This window comes from Dipodomys spectabilis, unplaced genomic scaffold, assembly GCF_019054845.1.
Source record: "Dipodomys spectabilis isolate Male_0828 unplaced genomic scaffold, ASM1905484v1 ptg000096l, whole genome shotgun sequence".
NCBI lineage: Eukaryota > Metazoa > Chordata > Mammalia > Rodentia > Heteromyidae > Dipodomys > Dipodomys spectabilis.
This window is the reverse complement of record NW_024870773.1, coordinates 11,778,864-11,806,858: the sequence shown is the minus strand read 5'-3', so window position 1 is coordinate 11,806,858 and position 27,995 is coordinate 11,778,864. Positions and strand designations below refer to the sequence as shown.

General features: G+C 37.4%; 1 protein-coding gene across 4 annotated transcripts in view; it reads right to left on the bottom strand.

The window, feature by feature from the left end:
• Nebl (nebulette) overlaps window positions 1–27,995 on the bottom strand; it is a 327,581-nt gene that overhangs the window by 72,484 nt on the left and 227,102 nt on the right. For 2 of the 4 annotated variants that reach the window (XM_042686264.1, XM_042686265.1), the window contains exons 1-7: window positions 26,246–26,326; window positions 26,067–26,138; window positions 20,336–20,440; window positions 18,007–18,117; window positions 14,407–14,517; window positions 4,234–4,335; window positions 3,175–3,276 (exon numbers count right to left, since the gene is read on the bottom strand). The exons of the other annotated variants lie outside the window; for them this stretch is intronic. In XM_042686264.1, the coding sequence (XP_042542198.1) occupies window positions 3,175–3,276; window positions 4,234–4,335; window positions 14,407–14,517; window positions 18,007–18,117; window positions 20,336–20,440; window positions 26,067–26,138; window positions 26,246–26,326 (684 nt within the window). Of the gene's footprint in view, window positions 1–3,174; window positions 3,277–4,233; window positions 4,336–14,406; window positions 14,518–18,006; window positions 18,118–20,335; window positions 20,441–26,066; window positions 26,139–26,245; window positions 26,327–27,995 lie in introns of those variants that run through there. 4 annotated transcript variants of the gene reach the window in all.

Here is a 27,995-nt window from a genome sequence, read left to right as displayed (position 1 = left end):
TGGCCATCTTTTTCGTGTGTGACGGGGATAGGGAGTCAGTCCTGGGCTTGACCTTAGGGCCTTGGCACTGTCTCTGAGTTTTTGTGCTCAAGGCTAATGCTCTACCACTTGCGCCACAGCTAGCTCCACTTCCTGCTTTTTGGTGGTTAATGGGAGAAAAGAGTTTCAAGGACTGTGCTGCCTAGGCTGGCCTTGAACAGTAATCCTCGGATTTTAGCCTTCTGAGTAGCTAGCATTACAGGCGTAAGCCACTGGAGCCTGGTACCATTTTGAACTGTTCAACTTCACACAATGCTAAGGAGTAGACATTACTGCTATCAGCAATACCAAAAAGGTAGCTAAGTGTAGAGAAATAACAGTAAGGAAGCTAAATGTAGAAAAATGAGGCACTTGATCCAAGGTCACCTTGCTAGGAAACAACAGAAAGAACCGAGTCTCGTCCAGGTGGCCTAATCACTAATCCAACCAAACTTAGGGTCCACAATCTGCCCTGATGACACCTCTTCATCCCCAGAAAGGGGTGGAAATGTAAGAAGTCAGGGTACTGGAATGGAAACCTACACATGCCAGCTCTCTTGCCAGCCCTTCCAAGCAAGCATTATTTGGAATGCAAGGAGCTTGGTGTCCCACCCCACCTTGGCTCTTGACCAAGAGTGTCACTCAAATGTCCCCAATCTCCTGTACGACAACAGACCCCTGGGCCACAAGGTTGTCTTCTAAGTGTAAGACAATTGGGAGGAGAGTCGATGACAAGTCTCTCCTGTGTATCCCTTCTCTCTCAGGTATTTACCTCTACCACCAGCAAGACTTCTCAACCACAAGTCACTTCCTGCCTCACTTCCTACTCAATGCAACACTGACCCACTACAAATCAAAGTTCCTTTCAAATTCTTCTTTATGTTTAGCACCCACATGCTTTTGCTCCAAAGGCATGTGAAGCTGCTGTGAAACTTCTGTGCCCTGTCACCCTCGTTCCCAACCTTTATTTTGGATTCTCCCTGGAACAGAGCTTTCTCTCCCATTAACCCAGTGCAAAGTTACTTCCCACACAAAACCTTTCTAGACTGTGTGTCCCTTCCCACACTAACAACCGACCAGAATGTTGACGGGTACAAATGACATTTCACATTCATTTCTTGGCATTCCCCTTTTCTACTGAATTATTGGAGGGAGGTCTTTTTACATGTTTATTGGCCACTTATCCTTGTTTTTCCTTAAAATATCTATTCACCTCATTTCCCCTCCTTTGGTGCGGATCTGTTAGTCTATTATTGTTTCTGTTTTAAAGAATGTATATTTTATAGGGATTAAAATATTTTTATCATATGTATTATAAATCATTTTCTGAATATTTAAAGAATCACAGTTGTTCCTTTTTTGTATTTTGCAAAACTGTTCTCAGACTTTCTCTTCTAAACTCTAATTTATTCAAATATGTGATTCCATCCTAATTTTTGTGAAGTCTATTTGCATTCTAATTAGAGATGCACGGAGTTTTTAAAAATTAATTTTGGAAGAATTAACATTATGAAGAGGCTAAGTATCAACAATCTCAAGCTGAGAGCCCAGTGCATAGTTTCATCTGCTCAGGGTATATTTTTCTATTTTTTTCCTTCAAACTTCCCTTTTACCATTTACACCTCTCCATTTTAAGAAGAGGTTTTTATCTGATCAGGATTTATTTTACTTGGTTCTTTTTTTCTTCAAACTTTAGACTTTTCACCATTCATGCCTCTCCATTTTGAGAAGAAATTGATTTAAAATAAAATTCTGTTTGATGACATTACTATTGATTCTGCAAATACTGCCTTTTCCACTGGGAAAAAAGTTTTTTATGCCACTGATGTATCTAACTATTCTTGTATAGCTTCAGCATGCCTGACCTTGTTTAAATCCAATTCTTTGAGCCTTTTGTGGTACCTAAAGTCTTCTGGATTTTCTTTTAATATTTTAAAGATATCTTTCTGTTGTTGGTGGTAGTGGTGGTGGTTGTGGGGCTTGAACTTTGGGCCTGGGTGCTGTCCCTCAGTTCTTCAGCTCAAGGCAAGTGCTCTACCACTTGAGCCACAGCACCACTTCCAGTTTTCTGGGGTTTATTGGAGATAAGAGTCTCATGGACTTTCCTGTACAGGCTGACTTTGAACCGCAATCCTCAGATTTCAGCCTCTTGAGTAGCTAGGATTACAGGCATGAGCCACTTGCGCCCAGCATTTAAAATTATCTTATTGTTTGTCTTCCTATCTTTAATCCACTTCAGAGCCACTATTGTACTTGATTCAAGATTCAGGTCCAATGTAGTTTTTGCCATGACCAATGGCCAGTTTTCAGTACAATTATGAAGTAATCCAGCATTTTCACAATGGCTTGAAACAACACTTTCCTCATACATTATATTCTCATGAATACTGGAATCTACTTCAGGACTCCAGCTGGCCTGCTGGTGACTGTACCCTCATGGGACCAATGCCACAGTGAGGTAAGTCCAGTGTTTTTTGTTGTCTTGTGAGGCTTCTTCACTGGGCTTCATCTTCATACTTTCAAGGCCATTGTTAGGCATTCCACTTCCACTCGATATTTTTTTCTATATTAGAAAAATCCCTGTTGGATTCTAATTAAAATTATAAGCCATTTTTTATGGTTGTTCTGAGAGTACTGGAATTTTTATCTATTGTGACTTTTTCAGTTCTGTATACTTTTCTAGGTCTTGATTTGTGCTCTTCAGTAAGAGTTGAATTTTTCCTTTTTATTACCGCTGTTTTATTGTCTAATTATACTAAAACATTTACAAGTTGAGAAAATATTTCTATTTGAGTTAAATATTACACATGTATGTATTTTGTGTGCACATAAAATAGAAAAACAATTATTCATTATGGCTATTGCTGACTCCTGAAAATTCTCGGGAATATGACAGCATAGCCAAACTCATTAAAACAGGTTCAGATGGGAGCCTGGGGAAAAGAAAACGACTTTATGCTTAAAATTAGACTACATTTTTTTTTCTTTGACTGAAATTTGTAATTATTGTAAACCTATCTGAAACGGTTTCAGAAACATTATCTCTATTTATTCTTGCCATTAAAGATATTATCTAAAAATGAAATCTTTTCCTGTGCTCCTCGAAACAAAATCTCTGAATAAAGCCATTGTGGAATGGTCACTGCAGGGTCTTACTTGACTGGAAAGTTTAGAAGTTTCCACAGCATGTTCAAAGTCTGGTCTTCCAATTACAGCTGGCTCTTTATTCATTCTTCCTTGCCCTTTCTTGTATTCTGCCTAAAATGAACAATAAAAATGTTACTTATTCTCACTTTCTAATGAAGAGTTTCATCAACATTAGTCAAAATAAAATATACTAGCCCCCCTCCATTAAAAGAGACACCATACAACACACCCAACTACTAAAATTCTGACTGCTCGAGCAGAAATTTATTTAGTAATAGTTGTTTGAATAAACTTCACATTTAGCAGTAAAATAATTACTGCTTTGGCTCTAAATATGCAGTCATCATCTTCGTATTTATTTGTAAATGCTGCAAAAACAATGGGGCAAACTTCTTGGGTAACTGGGGGACCGCATTCTTCATGTGGCTGGCATTCGTGGTTCTGTTTGTTCTCAGGAATGCATTTGACTGTGATTAGCATGCAGTTGAATTTAGAAATCTGTAATTTTTAAGGTGCACCAAGCCTATATCATTTCCATTTTTAGCCTGTTACAATCATTATTTTTTTTAACCAGAATTTTTAGTAAGTTTAAACAAAAAGATCCTCAATTAAGGAGGATAGCTTAGAGAAAATAAGAAATAGCTATGCCATGCAGGAAATGTGCAAAGGTGAGAGCTGGTGGGTGAGAATCTGTACAATGAGCAGCCACAGTTGAGAATGAAGTCAAGTGAAATTCCTTTGATGAGAATGCACTGAGAGATAATACAGAACTGACAACCTTGACTTTCAGGATGAGATGCTTCAATGTGACCTTGTTCCCAAATTGTACTAATTCCTGTGGAAGTATGGTAATGCTAGCCATAGTCAACTTGATTTGGGGCGGTTTCTGCATATACCTAAATAATTTACATAATTACATAGATAATTCAGGAAAACCTTGAGATGTCACTAATTCAGATAGATTAATCACCCTAATTAAATTAGCCACCCAATGACCAAAGCTATACTTTGTTTCCTACAAAAATAAAACATCATTTTTTTTTTACAAGATTAAGAGAGACAAATTACATTGCTTATGATCTTGGAGACCTGAGTTGCCTTCTTGATGTCTGGTCTGTCAAGTTCTGCTGTGTATGTGTGGGCGTCCTGCACATCTTTTCTATACGAAATCTGATCAAAGAGACAGTTTTGAAAAAGGAAATGGGAAAAAAAAGAAATGATAAATTAGTAATTTCATTTTGTATTAGCCTTCCTGTCCCTAACATTATTTATCCTTGTAATAACAGCTTAGGGAACCTACTGACCTATGCCTACTTTTTTATGCTTTTTATAGAAGTCATTCATTTATTGTAGAGATATTCATTCTTTAATACCTATGTCTCATGGACATTAACATAACTGGAATGAAAATACAGTGCCTAAAAAAAAAACAGAAAACTAAAAGCAGGCTACAAAACTGGTCTTAAATGCTTTTATAATAGTACTCCATCAGTACTCCATAGTACTCCATCTTCGTAGGTTCATATCCACGTTAAGAATGTCCTCATGAAGCACGGCAGCCTACCACACATCCTCAACCCTAGGGAATGCAAGAGAAGCCCTTGCAAGTGAGGACTGAAAGAGCATATGCTGAGCCTCTGAAAGGGCCCAGTTTTTTGCCTCTGAGTTATACCCTTTTCTCCCTTTCCAAATGGGTTCTTCCAATGCTTATGCCCAGGAAGGCCTGGTCATGGTCTACCAGCAATGGTTTTATCATCTTGTAAGTATCGCCTCTATGACTCTATCCTCCCAAATAGAAACAACTGCATTAAGGAGGAGTCTCCCTCCGAATGCATGTGAGACACAAGCTAGCCAAAGTACACAATTTGAGATTTAAAGGTTAAAAATACAATGTTTGCTAAATTTAAATTTTATATTGTTCATTGTGTTCGCTGGCTTTATCTTGATTGGCCAATGTTAAGGAAATGACTGACAGACAGGATGAGAAGACTGATGGCCAACACCCCACCCACCTGCCCGCCAGTCTATTTCCTGAAATTTGTCCTGAGATGAAGTGATAATCACCCTGGCCATATCACCAGAGGCTAGATGACCTGTCTATTAATTATATTCTATTAAAGTTATCAGACAAAGTATGAAGTATGGGCATTTTCAAACTTATCTTAGGTGTTTTTAGAAATATGAACTACTGGACATCTGTACAAAGTGCACAGTTATTTATGTCTTGTATAAGGCAAGTATTTTTTTTTTTTGGTCAGTTGTGGGGATTGAACTCTAGGCCTGGGCCTTGTCCCTGAGCTCTTTTGCTCAAGGCTACCATTCTATCATGTAGCGCCACAGCACCGTATCAGTTTTTGAGGAGTTAATTGGAATAAGAGTCTCACAGGGACTTTCCTGCCCAGGCTGGTTTTGAACTTTGAGTCCCAGATCTCAGCCTCCTGAGTAGCCAGGATTATAGGCATGAGCCCCCAGTGCCCAGCCTAAGGCAAGTATTTTTATATTGCTTGTAAGCGTTCAGCAACAGCACAAAGTGGGTTACATACTAAAAATTTACATTCCTGAGATTCATCCATAATCTCTTATAACAGAATGTTATTAAATGGAACATAAGAATACATGATTTTAATGAATTCCTCATTGATCACTAAACCCATGTACTAGGTCATATTTATGTTTCTGATAGTCTCCACACAACCTCAAAGAGTAAAAAGAAAATTCCTACTTTCTCTCTTCTTTCAAAATTATCAGCTGTAAGGAATAATGCCTTAATACTTCAATAGTTTCATATGAGTTGCATTATCTTATTTCCATAAAAATCACTTACATAGATTTCTGTTCACTCTTATAAGTCTGTATTTTCCTTACCAACAAGACTATTTTTAAACTACATTTATAATCATGAATCAGCCTGACACGTGAACACAGCTTAGACACAATTAGTATAATTTCAACCAGAATAACTGTTTTGTTCAGCATTTATGTTTTCATGGGCTTTGCAATAAAAAAAAAACTTCAGGTAATTTTTTGAAATACAGGTATTCAAAGAAATAACTTTTTAAAAAGTTAAGGAGATCCAGGCACCAGTGGCTCATGCTTGTAATCCTAGCTACTCAGGTGGCTGAGATCTGACGATCACATTTCAAAGCCAGCCTGTACGGGAAAGTCCATGAAATTATCTCCAATAAACCACCAGCAAACCAGAAATGGCACTGTGGCTCAAGTGGTAGAGTGCTAGTCTTGAGCTGAAGAGCTGAGGGACAGCACCCAGGCCCAGAGTTCAGGCCCCACGACTGAAAAAAAAATTAAGCAGAGTGAGGGAAGGAGTGGGCAGGAGAGGGACAGGAATGAGTAGGAATATTGAAAGGAATGACATGGGTCAAGATATGCTGTATGCATTTACAAAATGGTAACTCCTTTGTATAACTACTTAAAGATAACAACAATAGTAATAATAGCTGGAAATGGCATTCTCTTCTGGGGTAAAATTTGAATCTTTGAAAACTTTAAAAGCAGCCAGTTTTGTTGGCTTTAAAGAGCCTCATGCTTATCTATGAATGATGGTAAGTCAATTAAACACAAGCTGTGTAAACAACAACAACCACAAAATAACAGGCTCACAGGTGAAAGCAAACCAAAATTATTTCCCACCTCCAAGAGTAAGTTACTGTGTTCTTATGAAAACCACCAAGGAAGGGGACGGGGAGAATACTTTTTTGTTTAAAAAAGAAAAGGTTAGGAAAAAAAAATTTTTTTTAAGGAAACCTTTACTTTTTGAAACAGAATGGCAACCTTTCAGAAACCTCTGCTTTGCATGGCTTACCTAATTATACGCTGTTCAGCCTAATGACTGCGCGAAGAGAGGTGAACAGCACAAAGGAGGTAGGAGCAGGGCTCTGAATGGGGCCCCACCATCCATGTAAATTGCAAATTAGAGGCCAGCATATGTGACTCAAAACAAATATTAAGATTGACATGAGCTGCATATTGAAACACAAGGACACCACAGAGCCACACAGGAGAAAACCACGGAGCCTGATCACCAGCTACCACTGCTTGGGGATATGACTCGGGAGAGGCGGGGCGGGTCTCTTGCTGGGGACAGACAGGAGTCCCAAGCTCTTGATTTCACCCTCTGCAAGACGTCTGAGCATATGAGGCATGGCAGCATGGTTTCCTGGGCAGACGCTCATCTTCTGGTACCTAACCCCTTGTTCAAGTTGAGGGGATTTGAAGTGAATGTCATGAGTCAGTTCAGACCCTCAATGCCAAACCACATTGGAACCATGGATTCGGTTTTCTCATTCTTCAGTTTTCTCATGGCAATATAGCTAAGCTGTGTCATACCGCTTCAAATAGAGACAGAGGAAGAGATAGATGAAAATCAAGATGTTTGCAAGTTGACTGTCAATGATTGAGTTTATGTCAACATGGTGTTGCCTACTCCATCCAAAGTACAGCAGAGAAATAGTGTACAAAACTGGAGTCAGTGGTTTATACATGTAATCCTAGCTATTTAGTAGGCTGAGACCTCAGGACCATGGTTTGAATCAGCGCCAGCAGGAAACTTAGTGAGACTCTTAGTGCCAATTAACCAGTGAAAAGCTAGGAGTACAGCTGTGGCTCAAACACCAGCCTTGAGCAAGAAAAAAGCTACAGAACAGCACCTAGGTCCTCAGTTCAAAGCCTAGGAACAGCACCAAAAGAAAAAAAAAATCTCCAAAATGGTGCCAATTTTGGAAATAGGAACTTATGTGCGATAGTACAGACTTATCTATTCCTATTGACTTCTTTTATATAATACTCTTGTGTTGTAAATGTGTCCTTAACATTATTCATTATTCTTGGTGATGAACATTAGCAGCACTTCAGTAAATTCTGCCAAAGAAATGACTAGACATCAAACGAGCATAGCACTAATCCTATAAAATAACAGGGAAAAATGACATCTCAATACTACTTCAGTCTTACTCTACAAGATGAAGTTTCCTTGTCTCTAAATCTTTTATTATAATTTTCAATAAAGTTTCATCATTTTCTTCTATAGGTCTTATACAAGGCAAAATAATAATTATCATATGGTGATTATTTTATGCATTCATCTTCACCTAAAACAATTAACTTTATCTTTTTTATCAGCATATAAAAATACAGGATGTTATCTATAAATAGTAATTCTGATTTCTTCTGTAGGAGCACCTACAATTATTATTTCAAATGTTTTAAATAAGAATGATCTCTTCCTTTTGTCTTTTTATTCCTAAACGGTATTTATTCTCTGCACTTTTTCACATATTGGGGTCACTTTTGTAAATGCTTCCTTTCTAGAAGACAACTATTAATTTGCTTCTTAGTTTTTTTTTCGATTTGGAAAATGCTTCTTTTCCCTCTGGGTGATCAGGAAGGGCTCTGAAGTACAGCCTACTTCCCTAGACACGGGGCTGGCTCTGCACCTTCAACTGTCTAACAGATACCACACCCACTTAGAAACCATGGTTAATAAAATGGCAGACACACAGCCAAACAAGGCCAGAGTCATTCAAAGGATCTGAGGCCAGGAGATTGAAGAACCACCATCCTTTCTCTGTGATCAACTTCTGTAATGATAACTTAAGCTCGGAAACAGTGGCTGATACCATGAGGTAGGTGCCACAGACTCAGTCTGAAAGTGATATCAGACAGAATCAACAGAGCCAAGCTATAGGACAGAAGAGGGCTTCAGGGAATTAGTGGAGAAGAAGGCTCTGGAGCCAGTTTTGCTTGAAGAAAACATGATCTTTCTAATGATTGTGACCATCTATGTCCATGGGTTCTACCTAGGAGTTAACTAATCACAAATTTAAAATATATGCAAAAGAAAATTACATCTATATTGAGCACATACAGATGTTTTCCTTGTCATTCTCTATAAATAATACAGAGTAGCTGGTACCCATGACTCCTGCCTAATTAGGAGGCTGACATCTGAGGACTGAGGTTTGAAGCCAGTTGGAGCAGAAAGGTCCCCAAGGGACTCTTATCTCCAATTAACCACTCAAAACTGGCAGTGGAGCTGTGGCTCAAAGTGGTAGAGCACCCACTTTGAGCAAAAGAGCTCAGAGACAGCGCCCAGGCCCCGAGTTCAAGCCCCACAACCACCACTACCAACAACAAAAAATACAACATAACTATTATTTATTATTTATATTGTATCAGATATTTTAAATAATTTGTAGATAATGTCAAGTATATCAGAGAACTTAGTAAGTTATATGTATATATGCTTCCATTTTGTATGAGAAACTATTTTGGTATCCATTAGAGTCCTGCGCCCGCTATGGGAACTATTACCCATAAGGCAATTTTCCATTTTTACTTGAGCTTAATTGAGATAGATTTCTGTCCCTAACCCAGAAAAGTCTCATTTGGCTATGTTCTACAGTGGCAAATCTGTTCATTATTATCTCTATTACAGAACTGTATTACATCAAAATATGCCTTTGAATTTCTTCCTTAGCTCACCATCTTCTCCTTCATCCTTGTCTTGTATTTTCATATCATTTTGTTGCCTTTTATTCTGTTTGGTTTTCTAAAATAATCTTAGACTTCTGTTTTGTAAGAGCCATGCCTTTCAAATGCTTCCTTCCCTCAGCTGGAATATTCAATGTGGTAGGCAGTCCTCTAAATCCTTGATGGGGGACAAATTCACTGAATCCTTCCCCATCCCTCTTGTGAATTGTTTATACTCAAGAGAACTCCATCCACATTCAATTCTACACTTGGAGCTATATTTTACAGCATCCCCTTCCTTAAACCGTAAAGAGATAGACTTGCCTAATAAACTGATCTTCCTCTAAGAGTTTGAAAGAAGAAGTCCTCTGCAGGCACAGGCAGACACAGACACAAAAGAAGCCATCTTCCAGCAAAAATCTTACTTTGATACAAAGGGGATGTGTGACTTGTTGGGATGTAAGTTAGTGAACTAGAGAAAAGCAAAGCCTTCATGGATTGCCCTTGAACTGACAGTGAAACACTAGAGATTCAAGGAAGCAGTTGATCCACCATACCTCTGGGAACCAAGGGCCCATACAAGTGTTTGGACCCTCAAGAAAAGAAATCTCTCTGGGCCCCAGTCAATGCCTGGCCTCCTCAGGAGATTAAAATAATTCTTGGTGAGAAGGATCTAGACAAGAGAGATTGTTTCCCAAGTTTATGGGAGAGAAGCAAGCAGAATAACCTTTATCTATAATCTAAAAGGTCATCGTGGAGCCCAAATTCCATCGGTCCCAAGGAAACCTCTTATCAGCATCTTAAATTCCCACATTATAGCAGCTCTCCAACTACCATCAATTGGGGACTGGAAAGTCTGTTGGTTTTATGTGTGTGTGTGTGTGAGTGTGTGTGTATATGTGTGTGTGTGTGTTTGCACATAGTAAGGCAAGCTGTCTAACACTAAGCTATACTCCTACCCCAGAGACCCCAAATTTAATTATGTTTATTTAAATATCTAACATTTTTACAAGACAATATAAACTTATAAACTTACAAATACAAATAAGGATACGATCTGATGTTATTCAGCAGGCAGGAAAATTTTCCGATCTTCAGAAGACCATGTAAAATATGGAGTGATGTCTACAACAATTTATCCCTAGCACCGTTGTCATTGTTTATAAGTCATTTTATAGCTGATAAAAGTTTTCTTCCTTGTGATTTAACTTTATTCCTACCACAATCTTGCAGAAAGAAGAGCACTAATGAGCTATCACTAACGATTCTGTCTGTGCTGAACAAAATACTAATATATTCAGTTTTAATACTGAACTCTCAAACACTATTATTGTAAGACACGTTGGGAAATCGCACAGAGACATAACTGCTTTTGTGGTATCATTTTACTTATTTATCTTTAAGCCTTTTCACTTTCTGATGGAACAGAAATTTGTCTACTGATAAGCTTTTATTAATTTTAAGACAGTACATATATCATTTTTGTAAAGTGCATTAAGTCTCTTGTTTCCCCATGCTGAATATTGTTTTTAATACACATTGAGTTGATTGTCAATATGGACTTTTGGAAAAGTTTAACCATTCTGATTTGTATAGACCACACCACTTAGAAAACTTAAGATGGTAGTTGGAGATATGTTTGACTTGCTTCAGAACTATGGGGCTTCATGTCTCTAATAAGATTGATGAGAACTAATAATGTAAGAGGTTTCCATTACAAGTCCATCCTTAGGGGCAAAGTCACAGGAGAAAATACTCCAGTGTCTCTAATTACATTAGAAAAATTTGGCAGGGATACATCTCGTAAGACACAAAAGGATTTCAATTGGCTGTTTTCAATCTTTTTATTTTATGATGATGGAATTGAAAAAATAGGCCCGGGAATCTTTTCAATACATATGCCTTTCTGAACTAAACACATCTGAACACTAATTTCACGTTGACTTGTAGTTGTTTCAAACTATGGTTTCAACCTATACTTTCAAATTACCTCTTGAAAAATTAGAGAAGGACCAAAAAGGTCTGATATTTTATGGAATGGCTCTTCTGTAACATTTACATATATTACCTAATTTACTACTTGAGGGATCCCTTAGAGAGAAGGGGGAGATAAATATCGCTGAGAAAACTAAGATTTAGAGATATTAAGTAACTTGTCCAAACTTATCACACAATATATATGGCAAAGTAAGCATTTTGGTCTTTATCTGACTCCAGATTCCTTTTCCAGTACAAGCCATCGTGGAGCAATTCTAAGAAACTTTTGCCCCCTCCTCTGTCATCAATGCATTTCCTGAATGATACATAGGCCTCCTAGCTCTAGAATATTCTGCCTCATAGAACTCTCATCATTCACAGGTGAGAATTTCGCTGGGTAGTCGGACTCCTCTCTTATTCTCCTCACTAAAGGTCTAAGATAGAGAAAGATGGCAAAGAAAACTTACTCCCTTTGGCATACTGATGAGTATTCTAATAAAAGGTATGACCAGATAAGAAGCACAAGTTAAAAAGTCTGGACTTTAATTGTCCATCCAGTTTGAAGCTCTTTAAAAGGTCTTACAAAGCTGACTTGATTTTGGTAGGAACATTCAAAAAGAAAAAGCAAGCCGGAAGGAAGGAAGGTAGGAAGAAAGGAGAGAGAGAGAGAGAAACAAACAAACAAACAGGGCTTTGGACTTCCACTGCTTACAGGTCAATTGGACTTACCCAGGAGGGCATGTTTTTATTGTAAATTAGGTCATTTGTAGCCAGAGCTCTAGGTGACATTGAACATTACAAAAGGGTAATTCCCTGCCACAAATTTCTTCAGGCTGAAGTTTTCTGGGAGATAGGGTTTTATCTTTTACACAGTCTGTATAGATCCACTCACTAAACAAACAAACAAAAAAAGTATGTTCTCTCTTTTACTGTTGTTTTTCCAAGGCCAGTATTGAAATTTCACACTGCAGAGACAACAAATGTATTATTCTGAGTGGGTTGACTCTGGAGGAATATCAACTACTTCACAGGTAAGAATACAAATATCTTTCTCACTTTAAATCTAAGCAAATAGTCTTAAACACTTTCTAAATCCTATTATAGGTACAAACTTTGCATGTAAAAGGTTGAGCAGAGCTTGCAGAAGAATGTAAGTAAACACATCTTTCTCCCATAAGTACACAGCATTGAATGGAGGAGAAAAGGGCTTTGTATGCTATTCCCTCAATCCCTCAATCAAAGACCTTTTAAAAGAAAAGGCAGAGTTAAAATAATAAGCCACTTCTATGATAAGGAACTTCTGTATTTGAATTTCATTGACTGATAGTGTCAGAAAGGGTCTCTCTGGAATCTGTGTCACATGAGCCCCTCCCCAATTACCCGCCCTCCCCCACCCTCTAACCCTCTGCCTTTTATATGAATTCAAAGTCTCTTCAGCATGGAAATCGTGGGAGCTCAGTATGTCTCAGTTAGTTTTTTCCCCTGCAGGGCATCTGAATACTGGTGATAACTTAGTTGCTCTTCATTTTTTTAAAAAAAATATTTCATTTCAAATCTTGACATCTCCTGTGGCCTTTAAGAGAGAAGCAGCTGGTTCTGACAGAAAGAACAAACTCTGGAGCTTGATTCCTTAGTCTTATTTTCTTCATCTACAAAATGGGACTGAGCATAGGGCTTTTGTGAAATTGACAAGGATCAAAGTCTTAGCACACAGTCTTCTATGCTGGGTAAACATTGTTATTATTATTACAGTCATTCTGGAAGCAAACAATACTTATTACAAAGCCTCACCTTAAAAATCTCAGCACTGCTAATAATTTCAGACATGTAGCTTCCTAAGTTCCAATATCTTTGGTGTTCATAGGTACCAGATATCTGGGTTAGAATGTCTGTCACTCCATTTTTTTACTAACATGTTGACTTGGTTCAATTTGATATCAAATAACTGTGGCCATCCTCTCTGCATAGCTGGGCCTTAGAGACCCAGAGTTGGTAAAGCACCTTCAGAAAAAAAAAAGGCTAAGTGGTAGGACAGCCCCCGTGTGAGAGTGCCAGGAAATAAGCATGGACTTGGTAACAAGTGTGAGCTACCATGTCTGACTGCTGATCAGGTTCTTGGTGGGTTAAAATCAATGAAGAGGAAGTACTTGGGAGGAAGGGAGGAAAGATAGGGAGGGTGGGAAAGAAAAAGAAAAAAGGAAAGAGGAAGGAAGGAAGGAAGGAAGGAAAGAAGGAAGGAAGGAAGGAAGAAGGGAAGGAAAGAAGGCAGGCAGGCAGGAAGGAGAGAGAGAGGGAAAGAAAGAAAAGAAAGAAAGAAAGAAAGAGTGAGAGGGAAGGAAGGAAGGAAGGAAGGAGAGAGAGAAAAAAGGAAGGAAAGAAAGGAAGGAGGGAAAACGGAGGGGAGAAAAAGAAAGAAATGGAGGGAAAAAGAAAGTTAAAAAAGAAAGAAAGAGCAAAAAGAAAGGAAGGGAGGGAGGGCAGCAGGTGCAACTTTGCTAGTGTTTATGAATGATTCTGGGAGTCACTGATTTTTTTTTTTCCCACTGTTTCTGCTATTCTGCTTGGGAGGCCATGATCTACCTCATCAAGTTAAAGATACAAGTTAAAGACATTTAACCGAGCTTTAATGACAATCTTCAGAATAACTTTATGTATCTCTAACTGATTAAAATGTAGGTCTTTTTTGAATAGAATCATGTTTTAATTTCAACCAAATTATTCTCAGACCCAGTGAGGATTAGAGATTTCTAGAAACATATGTGGAAGGCGCTCACTTACATTACTCTGGTGTCTGCCCACCTCCATGGCATGCTTGACCTCCGGGGGCTCCTTCATGTGGGTGTAATCTGAGAGTCCTTTGGCAGCGTCATGTTTCTGCTTGTAGGCAACCTTAAAGCACACAAATAATTATTAGTTCCATTTAGAGGCATAGGAAATTCCCACCTGTTAAATTCCACTGTTATTTTTTTACTAAGATTCTATAGATTTAACTACTACAGCTGACAGTTTAATTTTCCTGACCCTCTGTAGCAAGACAATATACATGAGGCTCTCACTCCATGTTCAGTAACCTTCAATTTGTTCAAAAGACACAACTTCCAATTTTAGTCACCTAGCTTAAATATTGCCAACAGTTTTAAGGGACCTTCCATATCTTAGGGCTTTTAGGATTGTAAACATTCAAGGTTTAAGTACTGAGAAAACAACTGACCAAATGGGAAGAAATTCCAGAATATTAAGTAAATCATTTGTTTTTAAAATGGAAGGTTCTGACTGGGAGACAATGGTTCACACCTGTAAAGCTACCTATGCAGGAGGATGAGTTCTGGGGCTTGTAGTCCAATGTCAGTCCAGGCAAGAAAGTCCATCAGATTCTTATCTCCAGTTAACCACCAGAAAGCTGGAAAGGGAGCTGTGGCCCAAGTAGTAGAGTACTAGCCTCGAATACAAAAGTTTAGAGACAGTGCCCAGCCCTTGAATTCAAGCCCTTACAACCAGCACAAAAAAAAAGAGTAGATGTAACTGAACTCATAAAAATTGGTAATGAAAGATTAAGGAGACAGTAATCAAGTTATCCCTCATTCTCAGTTTATATCATTATCTTATTCAGATCCTTCACAATCCTTAATTACTCTGTTTAATTCTTGCAGAATATCTTAGTTTGTCTTCCAGTACTAAAATACAACAATTTTCCTAAACCCTCAGCACCCAGAATAGTTTCTCGGAAAAGATGAGCATCAGTAAATATCCACTCACTGGGGTAATAAGCAAATGAATAAATAATTGAGTGAATGAGAATAAAACAATAATAAATGAAGGAAGGAAAAACAAACTCAATTTCAAGATAGATTGAGATAATAATATTAAATACCAAAAAAGAGTTTAATAATGAAAACATATTAAGTGATATTGTAATTATTTGGCAAAAAATAATAAATGGAACTTAAAAAGGAGTACTAGAAGAGTCTTTACAAGACCAAACAGGTCTAGTTTTCAATGAAAAGAATACAGTTAAACTGAAGAAGAATTATTCACCAATAGGTGCTACTATATCTTACACATCTTTTAATATCCTGTGTCTATCATAGTGAATGACACAATAGGAATTCAAAGTTTAGTGAATGGACAAAGAAATGAGTTTATTCAACATTTGCATATGCTTATATACCTCACAGGTTTTTGTAAACAGAATTAACCATCCACTTAACTTAGATGATATATCAATCTAACAGATGGAGGAAATAATTATAAAACCAATTTTTTTTTTTTACAAATAAAGCCATTGTCCTAAAAACTGTCCTAAAAAACTAGCCCTAAAAACACACCTTGTACAACTATTAATGCCTAAATCCCCTGTCTTGTCTCTCCATTCAGTATTTTTCTAAGAATTTTTCAATGTGGAACATCACTGTCTCTAAGTTTGGAGATCTCTGGTGGAAACAGTTCTCCCTTTAATCAAACCCCAACCTATCTCTGCAGATATGAATTTATCTGGCCAGATAGAAAGAACCTAATTGCTAGCACAGAACTTCCAATGTGGGAAGACAGCCACCAATGACTTCATCTGAATGGATTTAGAAGCTGAACTCTTGAGCCTCCATGAGGATCCATTTAATCCAAACCCCAGTTTACCCACTTTTTCTTTACAGTCCTCACAATGGTCCAAATTAGATTAGAGTTATACTTAATTTAATCCAAGTCATCATCTTCCACCTGCTAAATGCTACCAATGCATCCACAGGCTGTTCTCCTTTGGATGACTATGTTGAGATTTCTGAAAATTAATGCCCTGACTTGGTTCTGTCCAGCCAGGTGACCACATGCAGTTCTGTATGCCTGGCTCATTACCAGGACACAAATGTAGCCCTGTGCATTACTCTAGGTATAATTCATCATGTTACAGTACAAGTACATCGATGTACTCCACTGAGATATCTAATTCTGATAAATGTATCTGCACATTTTCAATAATGACTTATATGAAGCAGGAAAATCTGAAAGGGTTTACATATGGTTGAGAAAGGCAATTATTTCAGTTCCATTGCATTTCATATCTATAACTCTGAGGGGCAGAGGGAGAGAATTTTAATGGATGGCTAAGTCTTATAGCCAAAAACAACAACAACAAAAAAACCCAAAACTTCCATGTGATTTGTTCTTTCTTCTTAAAGAACTAACACATGCCAATCTTCTTTTTAATGGATGCCTGGTGTAATTTGTAATTTAGACTGAATGTCATACTTCAAAGTTATAAACAGAACCAAGGCAGAGGATCATTTTGTGAGCTATCACAGAAATGGTGACTCATCAAGTACAATTTTAAAAAGCACTCTTTCTTAAAAAGGCTACATGATTTTCTACTTGCAGCTTTAAAAAATAGTCTTTTCATTTATAGCTGCTGCTACTAAATGGTTACTTTAGAATGGAGATGGCATCAAGGAGGTAGGTGAATTCTCCTTTATCGTATTAACTTTCTTCCTTAAAATAGCTAATGAAAAATGCTGGCCAAGGTATAAATTTTCTGACAAATTTGGTGTCTTGGGGTTTGTCCTTATTATGTGGCATTTCTGTAGAATAAAACTGCTTTCTTCATACTTTGAGAGCTCAGGTTGCTATAGTACTAGACAGCTAAAGAGTAGAGAACACTTTGCAAAAGTTTATACTTCATATAAATACTGTATGTTAATAAATGTTTATATATTTCACTTCTAGATTGTTATGCCTAACTTACATCCATGTGTGTATGACATATGTAGCTCCTAATGGTGCTTATTAGGCACCATTAGGGAAATGTGTTTGTAGTCTCCAGCACAGACACCTGTGAACTCCTGAAACAATAGACAGTATCAATTAAAACATAGATGCATAAAGCTGCCCAGTACTGATGCTGAGTATCCTACATCATTTCTGTGAGGAAGAGTGCTTGGACCTAGCCTGAAAACAGCTCTTCTGAGAAGGAGTCCATCCATCACTTCCAGGCATCGTCCACCCCATCCCATTTTCAAGTTCAGTTGAGATCTTTAGAAATAGGCAACAGTGACTTTTAAAAAGCCATTGAAATGTTCTCTGCATGGGGATCATATGTGAAACCCAAGAATCATTTAATAGTTGCTGCAAGAATGTCACATGTATACTGTCAGAAAGTGATTAAAAACGGCTCTTGAGTGGGGCTTGGGAAAACAGCCTTCTGGGACTGACAGAGACTTCCAGGCTCTTTACATTTTCTGCTGTTTCCCCAGTGACCACTGAGGGACTGAGGCATTTCCGTCTTCCATTCACTGTTACCCAAGATAAACAACATTTTCCAAAATGCTAAGGAACCTGTATGAGGCACTAAGGCTTGAGCCACACGATCTAACCATAGGTGGGAAAACTCACCTCACTCTGAAGCTGCGAAACTTCTCTTGCAAACACGCTGTCAATGGTCTCTGGCATCCGCTTATACAGAGAGTTGCAAAGCTCAGCCTTAATGTTGCCTTTGTATTTTTTCTAGTGGGGCGGGATGGGGGGAAAGAAAAGAAATTCACCTTAGTTTTCTCATTGTGAATATAAAAAAGGAGGGGGAAAGGCTATAGACATCTTCAGGCCAGACTGTGCTGCGATTGGTGGGTCACGCACATCATCCCATCCATCTACAGAAGAGGTATGGATAGAACAATGGAGGTCCAGGTCAGCACTCTGCTAAAACATGAGACCCTGTCTAACAAATAACTCAAAGGTCTAGAGGCCTGGATCAAGTGGTGAAGGGCCTGCCTAACAAATGCAAGGCCTTGAGTTCAAAACTCCAGGACTCTTCTCATGTTCATGTAAGCTGTAGGCCATTTTAATTTTAGATACTATACCTGATGAACATATTCTGAAGACATAGAAATAAATCCTATCTATCAAAGATAAAGTTTAAGTGAGACACACAAGGATATAATAACTTTTTTCATTTAAACCTATGCACATTTCTTTAAAAAAATAAAAAATCAATCTATGTGTATTCAGTTTGGAATGTTAGATCTGTGAGCAAACAATCAAGAGAATAATGAGACATTTGAGCTGTTCCAGAAAATTAGAACTTACTATCTAGTCCTGAAGGCAAAGAACATAAATAACTAGAATCTGGGTGAAGGGCAGGGACAGGATAATATTAGGAGACTGGTTTACAGGAACCAAAACACAATTAGATACAAGTAGTATGTCTTTGTCTTTCACAGTACCATGGGGTGACATAGTTCCAACAACCTATTACATATTTTACCACTAGTTAAGAGAGGAGCTCAAAGACATCAAATACAAAGTAAGGATAAGGAGACAGAAACATTAATTACCCTAATTTGATCACTACATATCATATAGATGTACCAAAATATCACATGGTACCCCATAGGTAGGTATAATTATGATGTGCTAATCATTTTTTTAATTTTTAAGGAAAAGGAAATGTTAACTACCCTGATTTGGTCATTAAACAGCATTTCCATGTCTAGAATTATTGGACTGCATTCCATCAATCTGCAGGTTCAAATAATATTTTTTTTTAAAGAAATGCATTCTTTTATTCGAATTCTCTCAGCCTCTTGTAGCCCAGAGAAAGAGCGTGCTTGTTTGTTATGAATTTGTTTTGCTGGATCTGGATAAGCTCAATCATTACTTGAAAAGGCAAACAATCATCTACCATGTCCTCCTGGGAAAATTAGATCCAAAGGAACAAAATGGATCACCCAATTGCAAATTTTTTTTCTCAGCAGTTAACTCCATCAGGAAAATTAATCAATCATGAGTTCCAGATCGCCAAGAATTTCTCTGCAGAGGAGAAATAACATAGCTAATCCTCCCATCCTCCAAAAAGAAAAAACAATGTTCTTTCATGTTCTGTGGATGAAGCCTGTGTCCCTCCCCACTCACAGCCTGCCTTGGGTGGTGATTTATTGATCATATATTCTATATAAGCCTTTTGTCCCCACAACTCTAGAAAATGGACTGATTTCCTCAGCACTGTTTCATGTTCCCAGATAATCTTATGAAGATCACAGGTTAATCTTTTGTCAGTGTATAAAACACTAGAGATCAAATCATCTACAGTGCTATTTTATTCATTCTTTTTTTCAAGTTTCTTTTCAAGAGTAATGCTTCAACATAGAAATATTGTCGACATCATGCTTTACAATGCAACATAAACTGCAGTTCTCAGTACACTCAGGAAGAGACTACATGTTTCTTTTCAGCTAGAAAATGAAGGTAGTATATTTTATTTTCCACTCTGGAGTTTCACAATGGATATCTCTGTAGAAATGAATTTCAGCCCACTCAAAAAGTTCTAACTTAAAATTATTATCAACAATCATATTTTATAGAATATACTGCTAAAATTCACTGATTTCCAAAAGGGTACTCACTTGTTTATCTCTAATATGTCCATTGGGAAAGCAGTAATTTAGAACTTCTGAAATTATCTACATTGTCAGAGCTTACTACTTACTGAATAAAAACATCCTTTAGTCAAGAGTAATTCTATATAAATAAGAAAGGGCTGGAGTCAAAACCCACATATATAACATGATAATATATAGTATATATAACCAAGTATATTAATATCAATCATAGATAATGCTTTATATTTGACCTTTATTCATTGGTACTTTAAAAATAGTCTCCATATTTAATGCACAGACACTAAAAGGAAAAACACAGTCCATTTTGCAAGTTTTTGAAACCTTACCTCAGAAATAAAAGCACCAATGTTTTTAACATGGTTTAGCATGGGAGTATCCGTCACAAATGTACATTTGTCTTTGGACTTTTGATACTCTTCTTTATAATGGATCTATAAAAGAGAATAATTAGCACAAGGGAGAAAGAAGAAAACCAATTGTAATAGTCTGAACAGAGATTTAAGTCAACTCATAAAGTCTGTTTTCTGAAACAAATACATAACGTGGGATAAGTCTCAGAAACACCAAGTGGATACATCAAGACCCTGAACAGAATTGCACAGGTGAGGAGGAAGGACTAAACTTTAAGCGCCAGTGTAGTCCTGGGGATGCACCTGGGTATGTCAGACTGAGGCTGTGGGTCCTGTCTGTCCAGCGTGACCATCCAATGAGCTCCATCTCTCATAGGTGTCCTACTTCATGCTACTTCTAAGCCACTGACCTTCACAGTTAAGCCTACAGGCAGGGAAAACCAGAGCTACCCACCTCAAGGCAGAAAATAAGTAGTTATTAGAACAGATGTTCTGCATTATGTAATAAAGGCAGAATTAAACAAATGGAGACTACTATTATCATTGGTGCCCATCCATGTTAGATTGGAGAGAGACATTTATTTAAACTGTGGTCAAGATGGGTCTTTGAGTTACTAATTAATTCCCTCAAATCAAACACGTTCAATTTATGAGTGCCCTTTGCCTTCCCTACCCTCCTCTCCTCCCCAAATCTGCCCAAGCAACTTGCAAGGTGGTACAAATCATTACAGAATACTCCGCCTTGCTGTGAGCAAGCAGATCAGCAGAGAAAGACCAGAGGGGCCTAGCTGAACATGTTCATTTGTTTTCACAAACTTCCAGATAAAGTTTGGCACTCTCTTCCCCTTGTGGAGAGGCCAGGACACGTGAGCAGAAAAGAATCAGGAAATATGAAGAAGGTCCTTACAATGTCACCCTGCTGGCATACCTACTGCTGTGTAATCTAAAAACTGTAGCGGTGAACTTTGATAAGTCACAAGGATGGAGGTAATTTGCTATAAGTTATAATATCCCTAATAAAGTCATATTTATCTACCCTGAACTGTAAATAAATAGACTAGAAAAAGTGTCCCAGTTCAGATGATAAATTATATGGTGTTTCTAATTAACACTCAACAGTGGCATTTAATTGTATATACTACCCAGGTTCTTAGGGGATGTGATTAATATTGATGTTTTGTGCTAACATTCTGTGGAGATTCTCCCATCAGCAAACCTGATTTGAGGGGCATGACTTGACCTGAGCTCTAACCCAGATACAAACACAGTAAGTAACTTCAAAATTCCATATTTCACTGCTGTGACTCTGAGATATTAATGCCCACCACATTAAACACTTGCTTTATTCATGAAATCAACATGAGAACATATTTATCTTATCTGAGCACTAAATTACTTTTTTTTCTTTACAGAGATTAGCCATAATTTTAGGTTCCTGCAAATCGCCCTCTCAGTCACTAGTAATTAAATCGTTAATGGCAGTATGATAAATAGTAGGCTATTTTGATCACAAGGAGAAAAAAAGAGTATCTCCGTTATATAATTAAGTGTGAGAAAAAAAATAGCCTATCATTAGGCTTAAGTTTGGCTCATTATTTTTATCTTTTGCCACCATCTTTCCCCATCACATTCACATTCTTCACTGCAGTGGTATGTGCCTCTGGCTAGGGGCCTCCTGATAAGTCTGACAGGAGTAGAATGTTCAGGACAGGAGCTCTGGATAAGGGTGAAGTATTTACTTCCTTTGTTCTACAGGCAAATAGTTCTGTCTTCAGTGTGGACTTCATTAGTTTCTTTGGTCTTTATTAGAAAGATATGAACATCTATGTCATTAAATTCAAGTTGAATAAAAAAATTTTAAGGCAATTGCTTGTTGGCATTCATATGATAAAACCTACTAATGATTACAAATGCACACATACACACACATACATACATACACACACACTATTGCAGGACTTCAAATGGGTTTGGGAATGGTTTTTAATGAAATTGTATGATTCCAAATAAATTGTTTTGTGTACTATGTCTGGTGATGTTACAATATGAAAGACAAACGGAATATGGTTTTCTATTTAAAAAATAAGAAGAATGTTACCTATTAGTAGCATTCATATGCAAAAAAACAGAAGTGTTAAAGGCAAAAGAAGCACAGCAATCAACAACACTAAACTGACATTAAATAAAAAGCATACTTTCTATTGCAACCATGTCTACATCTTCAAAGTGAAGGCTGGTCCATCATTGATAGATTCTCCAGCTGTTTTCCTTCTCTCCTACTAACAGAACCCAGATAGATTCATGAGAGTAACCAGGCCCCTGTTAACTCAAAGGACAAAATGATCTAAAGCAAGCACGGCCATACCATTCTATCTTGCCCAGGATTGACCTTGGGGGTGCTCAGCTCTGGCCATGAATCATTAGGGGAAGTCCTTCCAGCAAAGTGTCTGTTGTTTCTAGCATGAGAGGAGAGACTTTGTGTGGTCCTTGGACACACAGGTGTCATATAATCTAACATCACCAGAGCAGAGACAATCATGCTATCACAGAATAATATATATCCCACCACACTGATGATGGCAGGACAGAAGAAAAAGATCCAGGAGCATAGCATCCACTGAACTGAAGCCATCAGTTCATAGGCTACCTACCTCCAGCTTCCTATTTGGGAACAATTCCCTCCCCCAAATATCCATTTGTTAAGTCGCTGGAGTAGACTTTCCTGTTGCTCACAGCCATTCACACTCTTAAACAACAACACCACTCCATGTATTTTAAAAATTAAAAATGAACTAAATGGATGGATTTGTGATCAATAAGATGGCCCCTGACGTTCACTTTGTGCTTTGGCTCTACCCACTGTTCCCACAGTGTCGTCTCTACAGTTGAGTGCAATTAGTTCAATGTTGCTTCCTTCTCCCAGCCGAGATTAGCTAATGACTGAAGGTAGATGACAGATGAGAAATGTTTGAAGGTATTCTCCTCTTTCATGAGGCTTCGCAGACAGCATCAAGGAAGACTTTTCACAATGAAATCATATCAACTAACTTTGGTAAACCCTGGGAGAAAGAAATGTGGCTCCATCCTTATTCGTTCACTGGACAGATCATGGCCAAGGTTACTCTCTCAAGGTTTTCTGATATGGTCTGAACTTTGTCTTGGGAGGGGTAGCCATGAAATTTGACATTTTCAGCACTGGGTGGATTTATCCACCACAAATAGTTTTCAGTTGCCTGGAAAATATCCCCACTGCCACACAAATAAATACCCTAAAAAGCTTTAAAAACAAAATATTGAGTCAGAGGCTGCACATAGATGCAGCTGGCTCTTTGTGCCTAATTTATAAAACACCTACAAAATGTTTCCATTGTATCCAATATCTTTTGTGAGAAATATCTCTCAAAAGATTACTAGATGTATATACAATTTTCTAATTTGGGGAGGGGAAGGGAAATAACAAAATGCTTAAATAAGGATACAGGATGACCCATTGTCACAATGAGATATACAAGACACTATGTTGAAAACGAACTTTACAACTCTGGGAGGTGGGAAGGGAGGAGTTGGAGAGGTGGGGAGGAAAGGAATGGTAGGGGACAAACAAAGGAGGAGGTAACAATGCTCAATAGGAAATGGACTCATTACCTTACTCATATCACTGTAACCCCTCTATACAGTATCTTTACAATGATAGATAGATAGATAGATAGATAGATAGATAGATAGATAGATAGATAGATAGATAGATAGATAGATAGATAGATAGATAGATAAATTACTAGATCCATGATTCTAGATGATCAATGGAGTGGACAGACTTAACTGATTTAAAAATTGAATCAGTATTTGACAAACAGGACTAAATATCACAGAGAGTTTAGTCAGGGAAATAAAAAGATATTAACATGTTAATCAACAAAACAAAACAAAAGCAGCTGTCTTGGAGGCTAGATCTCTTTCAGAGTTGAGAAGTGAGGAAAGGAGAGAGGAACCTACGGTGAATGATAACACAACACAACAAAGAGAGCTTTGTATGCAAGTCCTCGTCCTCTCCCTACTGTGTTTGTCCAGTCTAGCTATGTAACCGCTCTGTGCCTCTGTCTTCTTCTAAAATGAGGAGAAACAGGAGAACCTACTTCAGAAGCTGTAATAACTGGCACATAATAAATACATCATAACTGAGAGTGACATTTTAGTTATTGTTGTCATTGTCATTTCACCACAATTGCAGTTTGCAAAGAACTTTCACATACGTTAAGTGGGTGATTCCAATTACTAAGCAATGGCACAGAGAAATACCCATTCTGAAATTTAATTACATCACAATCAAGTATCAGGGAAGCAATATGATTCCCACCACCATCTTTTATCTCTGACAAACTGGAAAATAATCAAGAATCAGGCTTAAAACATGATTGGATAGATGCAAGACTAAGTTACAGACTGAGTGGGTAAGAGCAACTACTAACTAGCAATGGTTGGACACTCACAATGTTCCCCAAAGTAAACCTGGCATTTTTGAGGTATAATTATTTGATCTATTATAAATATGAACTAGAAGAGTAGAGCTCAGCCAGATTAATCACCTTCCCTGGGTTAATGGCAAGTTGACTCAGGAAGGCTGATCCCACTACCCAGGATGGACTTCCCTTGAAAATAAGCAAATCCTCGCATCATTTTGCTCACCAACAACTCAAACATCTAGGATTGTAGCAATCTCTCTAAATAAAGACATAGCATGTGTTCACTGTCAAGAAGTTGCCTGTAGTAACCAGTTGAATTCTCATCCTTAAGTTGTAATACCATTCCTTGTACTTCTAGAATACTAAATTACATATCTACTATACATGCATGTGCATGTACAAGTTCAATGATTCTAGGATTTCCCTTATATGTAAATATAAACTAATCTCAGTAACTAAAATAAGTCACAATAAATATGGCCCTTTGCATCATTTAGCTTTAAGGCTGTTAACTAACAGTTTTTCTATGTGTAACTCCTAAATTGTAAACAAATGCTTTATGTATATAGAGAGGTTCATTTTCTTGTTTGAAAAACAACTGTAGGGGCTGGGAAGATGGCTCAGTGATAGAATGCTTGCCTTGCATGCATGAGGGCCTGGGTTCTATTCCTCAGCACCACATAAGCAGTAAAAGCCAGAAGTGGTTCTGTGGCTCAAATGATAGAGTGCTAACCTTGAGTTGAAGAGCTAAGGGAGAGGACAGAGTTCAGGACCCACAACTGACAAAAAAAAAAAAAAAAGAAAATGAAAAAGAAAAACAACTGTATTCATCATATTCTTCAACAGCTCTTCATATTTTAAAAAGCATTCATTTAGCTAAAGATCCTTTATATTAAAAATCATTTAGGCCTCCCAAGACAAATTATATCATTATACTAATTTTGAAGTCTTTGGGGTTCCCAAATGAAATATGCTCTATAATTCAGTGCTTTATGATTTCATGCCAGAATGAAAGCAAAACTCCTGAGACAAGATTCTGGATTAAGAGGGAGAATATTTGTTCTAGCAAAAATTCTCTGTATATAGCTAGCCTTGTAGACATCACTTAAAATGACTACACTTAGTTCTGTGATTTGGAAAATTATCGTATTTTAACAGATAATTCCCGCTCTAAGATTCTATTTCATAACCATTCCACACATGCAATTAAACAAAGAGAGCCAAAAATGTCTTGAGCCACTTACATCACTAATAAGTTCAGTGCATTTTCTGGCCAGTTCCATGCTTAGGTCTTCAATAACAGGCTTAAAGCATACCTGTTCAGGGAAGAGGGAAAGAAAAAAAAAAAATGGAAGAGATCACTTTTTAAATTATCTGTCTCCAAGGCTGAATACGGCTCTTGAGTAGGTTCTTTCTCACTCACCTTTTCCTCTTCATTTTCTTCTTCTGCTGCTTTGTCCTGTCCAATTTCATCTTTCATATCCTCCAACACAGGATCCCTCATTTTCCCTCTGTCAAAAAAATTAGTATTTTTAAACTTCCCTGGTGTAGTGTCTTTATATGGACCACAGGGCCCTTCAGCTATGAGTCTCTGGGGCCTGGGCAGCAGTGACCTTGCCAGGCTTCCGTTCTGCTGGGCTCTCACTTGACTCTCCTTATCTCAATGGTGTGTGAGATAACAGAACAGGACTCAGAATAGGACCCAGGCCTCGGACTGGGTCAGTCTCCCAAAAGGAAGTAACATTTTCTCAGACAAAAGTCAATTTGACAAACTTCTAAAGTCAACGTTCTTTAAACTGGTTAAGAAACCCCAAAGAGAAAGTTAATCTTTCACTAGCTCAATTCATTCATAAAATAGTTTTAGAAGAACATAAGGAGTCTAGGGAAACTACTCAACTTTAACACTCCAGATATCACACACCCAGGCCTGTTATCTCAAAGATGCCTCCAGCAGGTCTAAATAAAGCTTTCCCTGGAATGCCAGAGAGAGCCCTGATTCCTCACAGAGAATCTGAATCATTCAAACTCCTATCACTAATCTAAGTTAAATATTTTATGAGACATATATGTACTTCCCACATTCTAAAAAATATACATTTATATTAGCCAGGCTAGAAATTCATTATGAAAAGCCCTGTAAACCACTTCAAAGAATCTACTGAGTTAATTGTGACTGTTAATCTTATATTAGGGAGCATTATATTTTACTAATGGTAAAAATCATTAACAATGAGAAGTTGCAGCTAACATGTGGATTTATCATTTAAGAATTCTAGAAACACGCAGTGGGGGAAGGGCAGGGGGAGGGGAAGAAGGAGAGAGATGGGAAGGGATGGGAAGGGGAAACAAAGGAGGAGGCAACAATGCTTGATAAGAAATGTACTCATTATCTTGCCCATGTAATTGTAACCCCTCTGTATGGTATTTCCACAAAAAAAAAAAAAAAAGACTAAACCTACCTGTAAAATAAAACCTTGTGCCTCAATCCTAAAAAAAATAAAAAATAAAAAAAATTGGATTTACATTTGTGAGCAATGAACAATTAAGAACAATGTAGGGAGTAAGTTCTGTTTATACTAATATAAAAATAAAGTACTTAAAAATAAAAAAATTCTAGAAACAGTATTGTTAAAAAATAATCATTCTCTTAGAATTCTGCTCATTGTGTCAATTTTTACGAATTCCCTAGTTATTTGTACATTCTTCAAATGTATACCACAAACTTGAAAAAAATCAGTAAAATAAGCTGCTACAATATTTATTCTGTGGTCTGGATTCACAGTTACATAAAACTAAAAGCTTATATCTCACAACAAATCCTTGGTTATCAATTTAGGTAATACCAAGACACTATGTATTTCACAAATTATTACCTTGGCTGCTTAAATCTAAGAGTAAATCTACTTTTACAAAACTATAGTGTATCAGTGTTAAATCTAAAAAAAATACTCCATGGTGAAGAATGAAACTAATTATATAAAATACACCTTGATTCAAAAATAACACATCATTTTCAGTAGCCAAGTATAATGTGGTTTTCTCTTCATATTAGATCCAGTTTTCAATTTGTTAAAGGAAAATTGACTTGACCTCACTTAAATTGAAAATTCTGACAAGAAAAACATTCCACATAATCATTATAAATACTCTTTCTCAAATTGTATTCCAATATA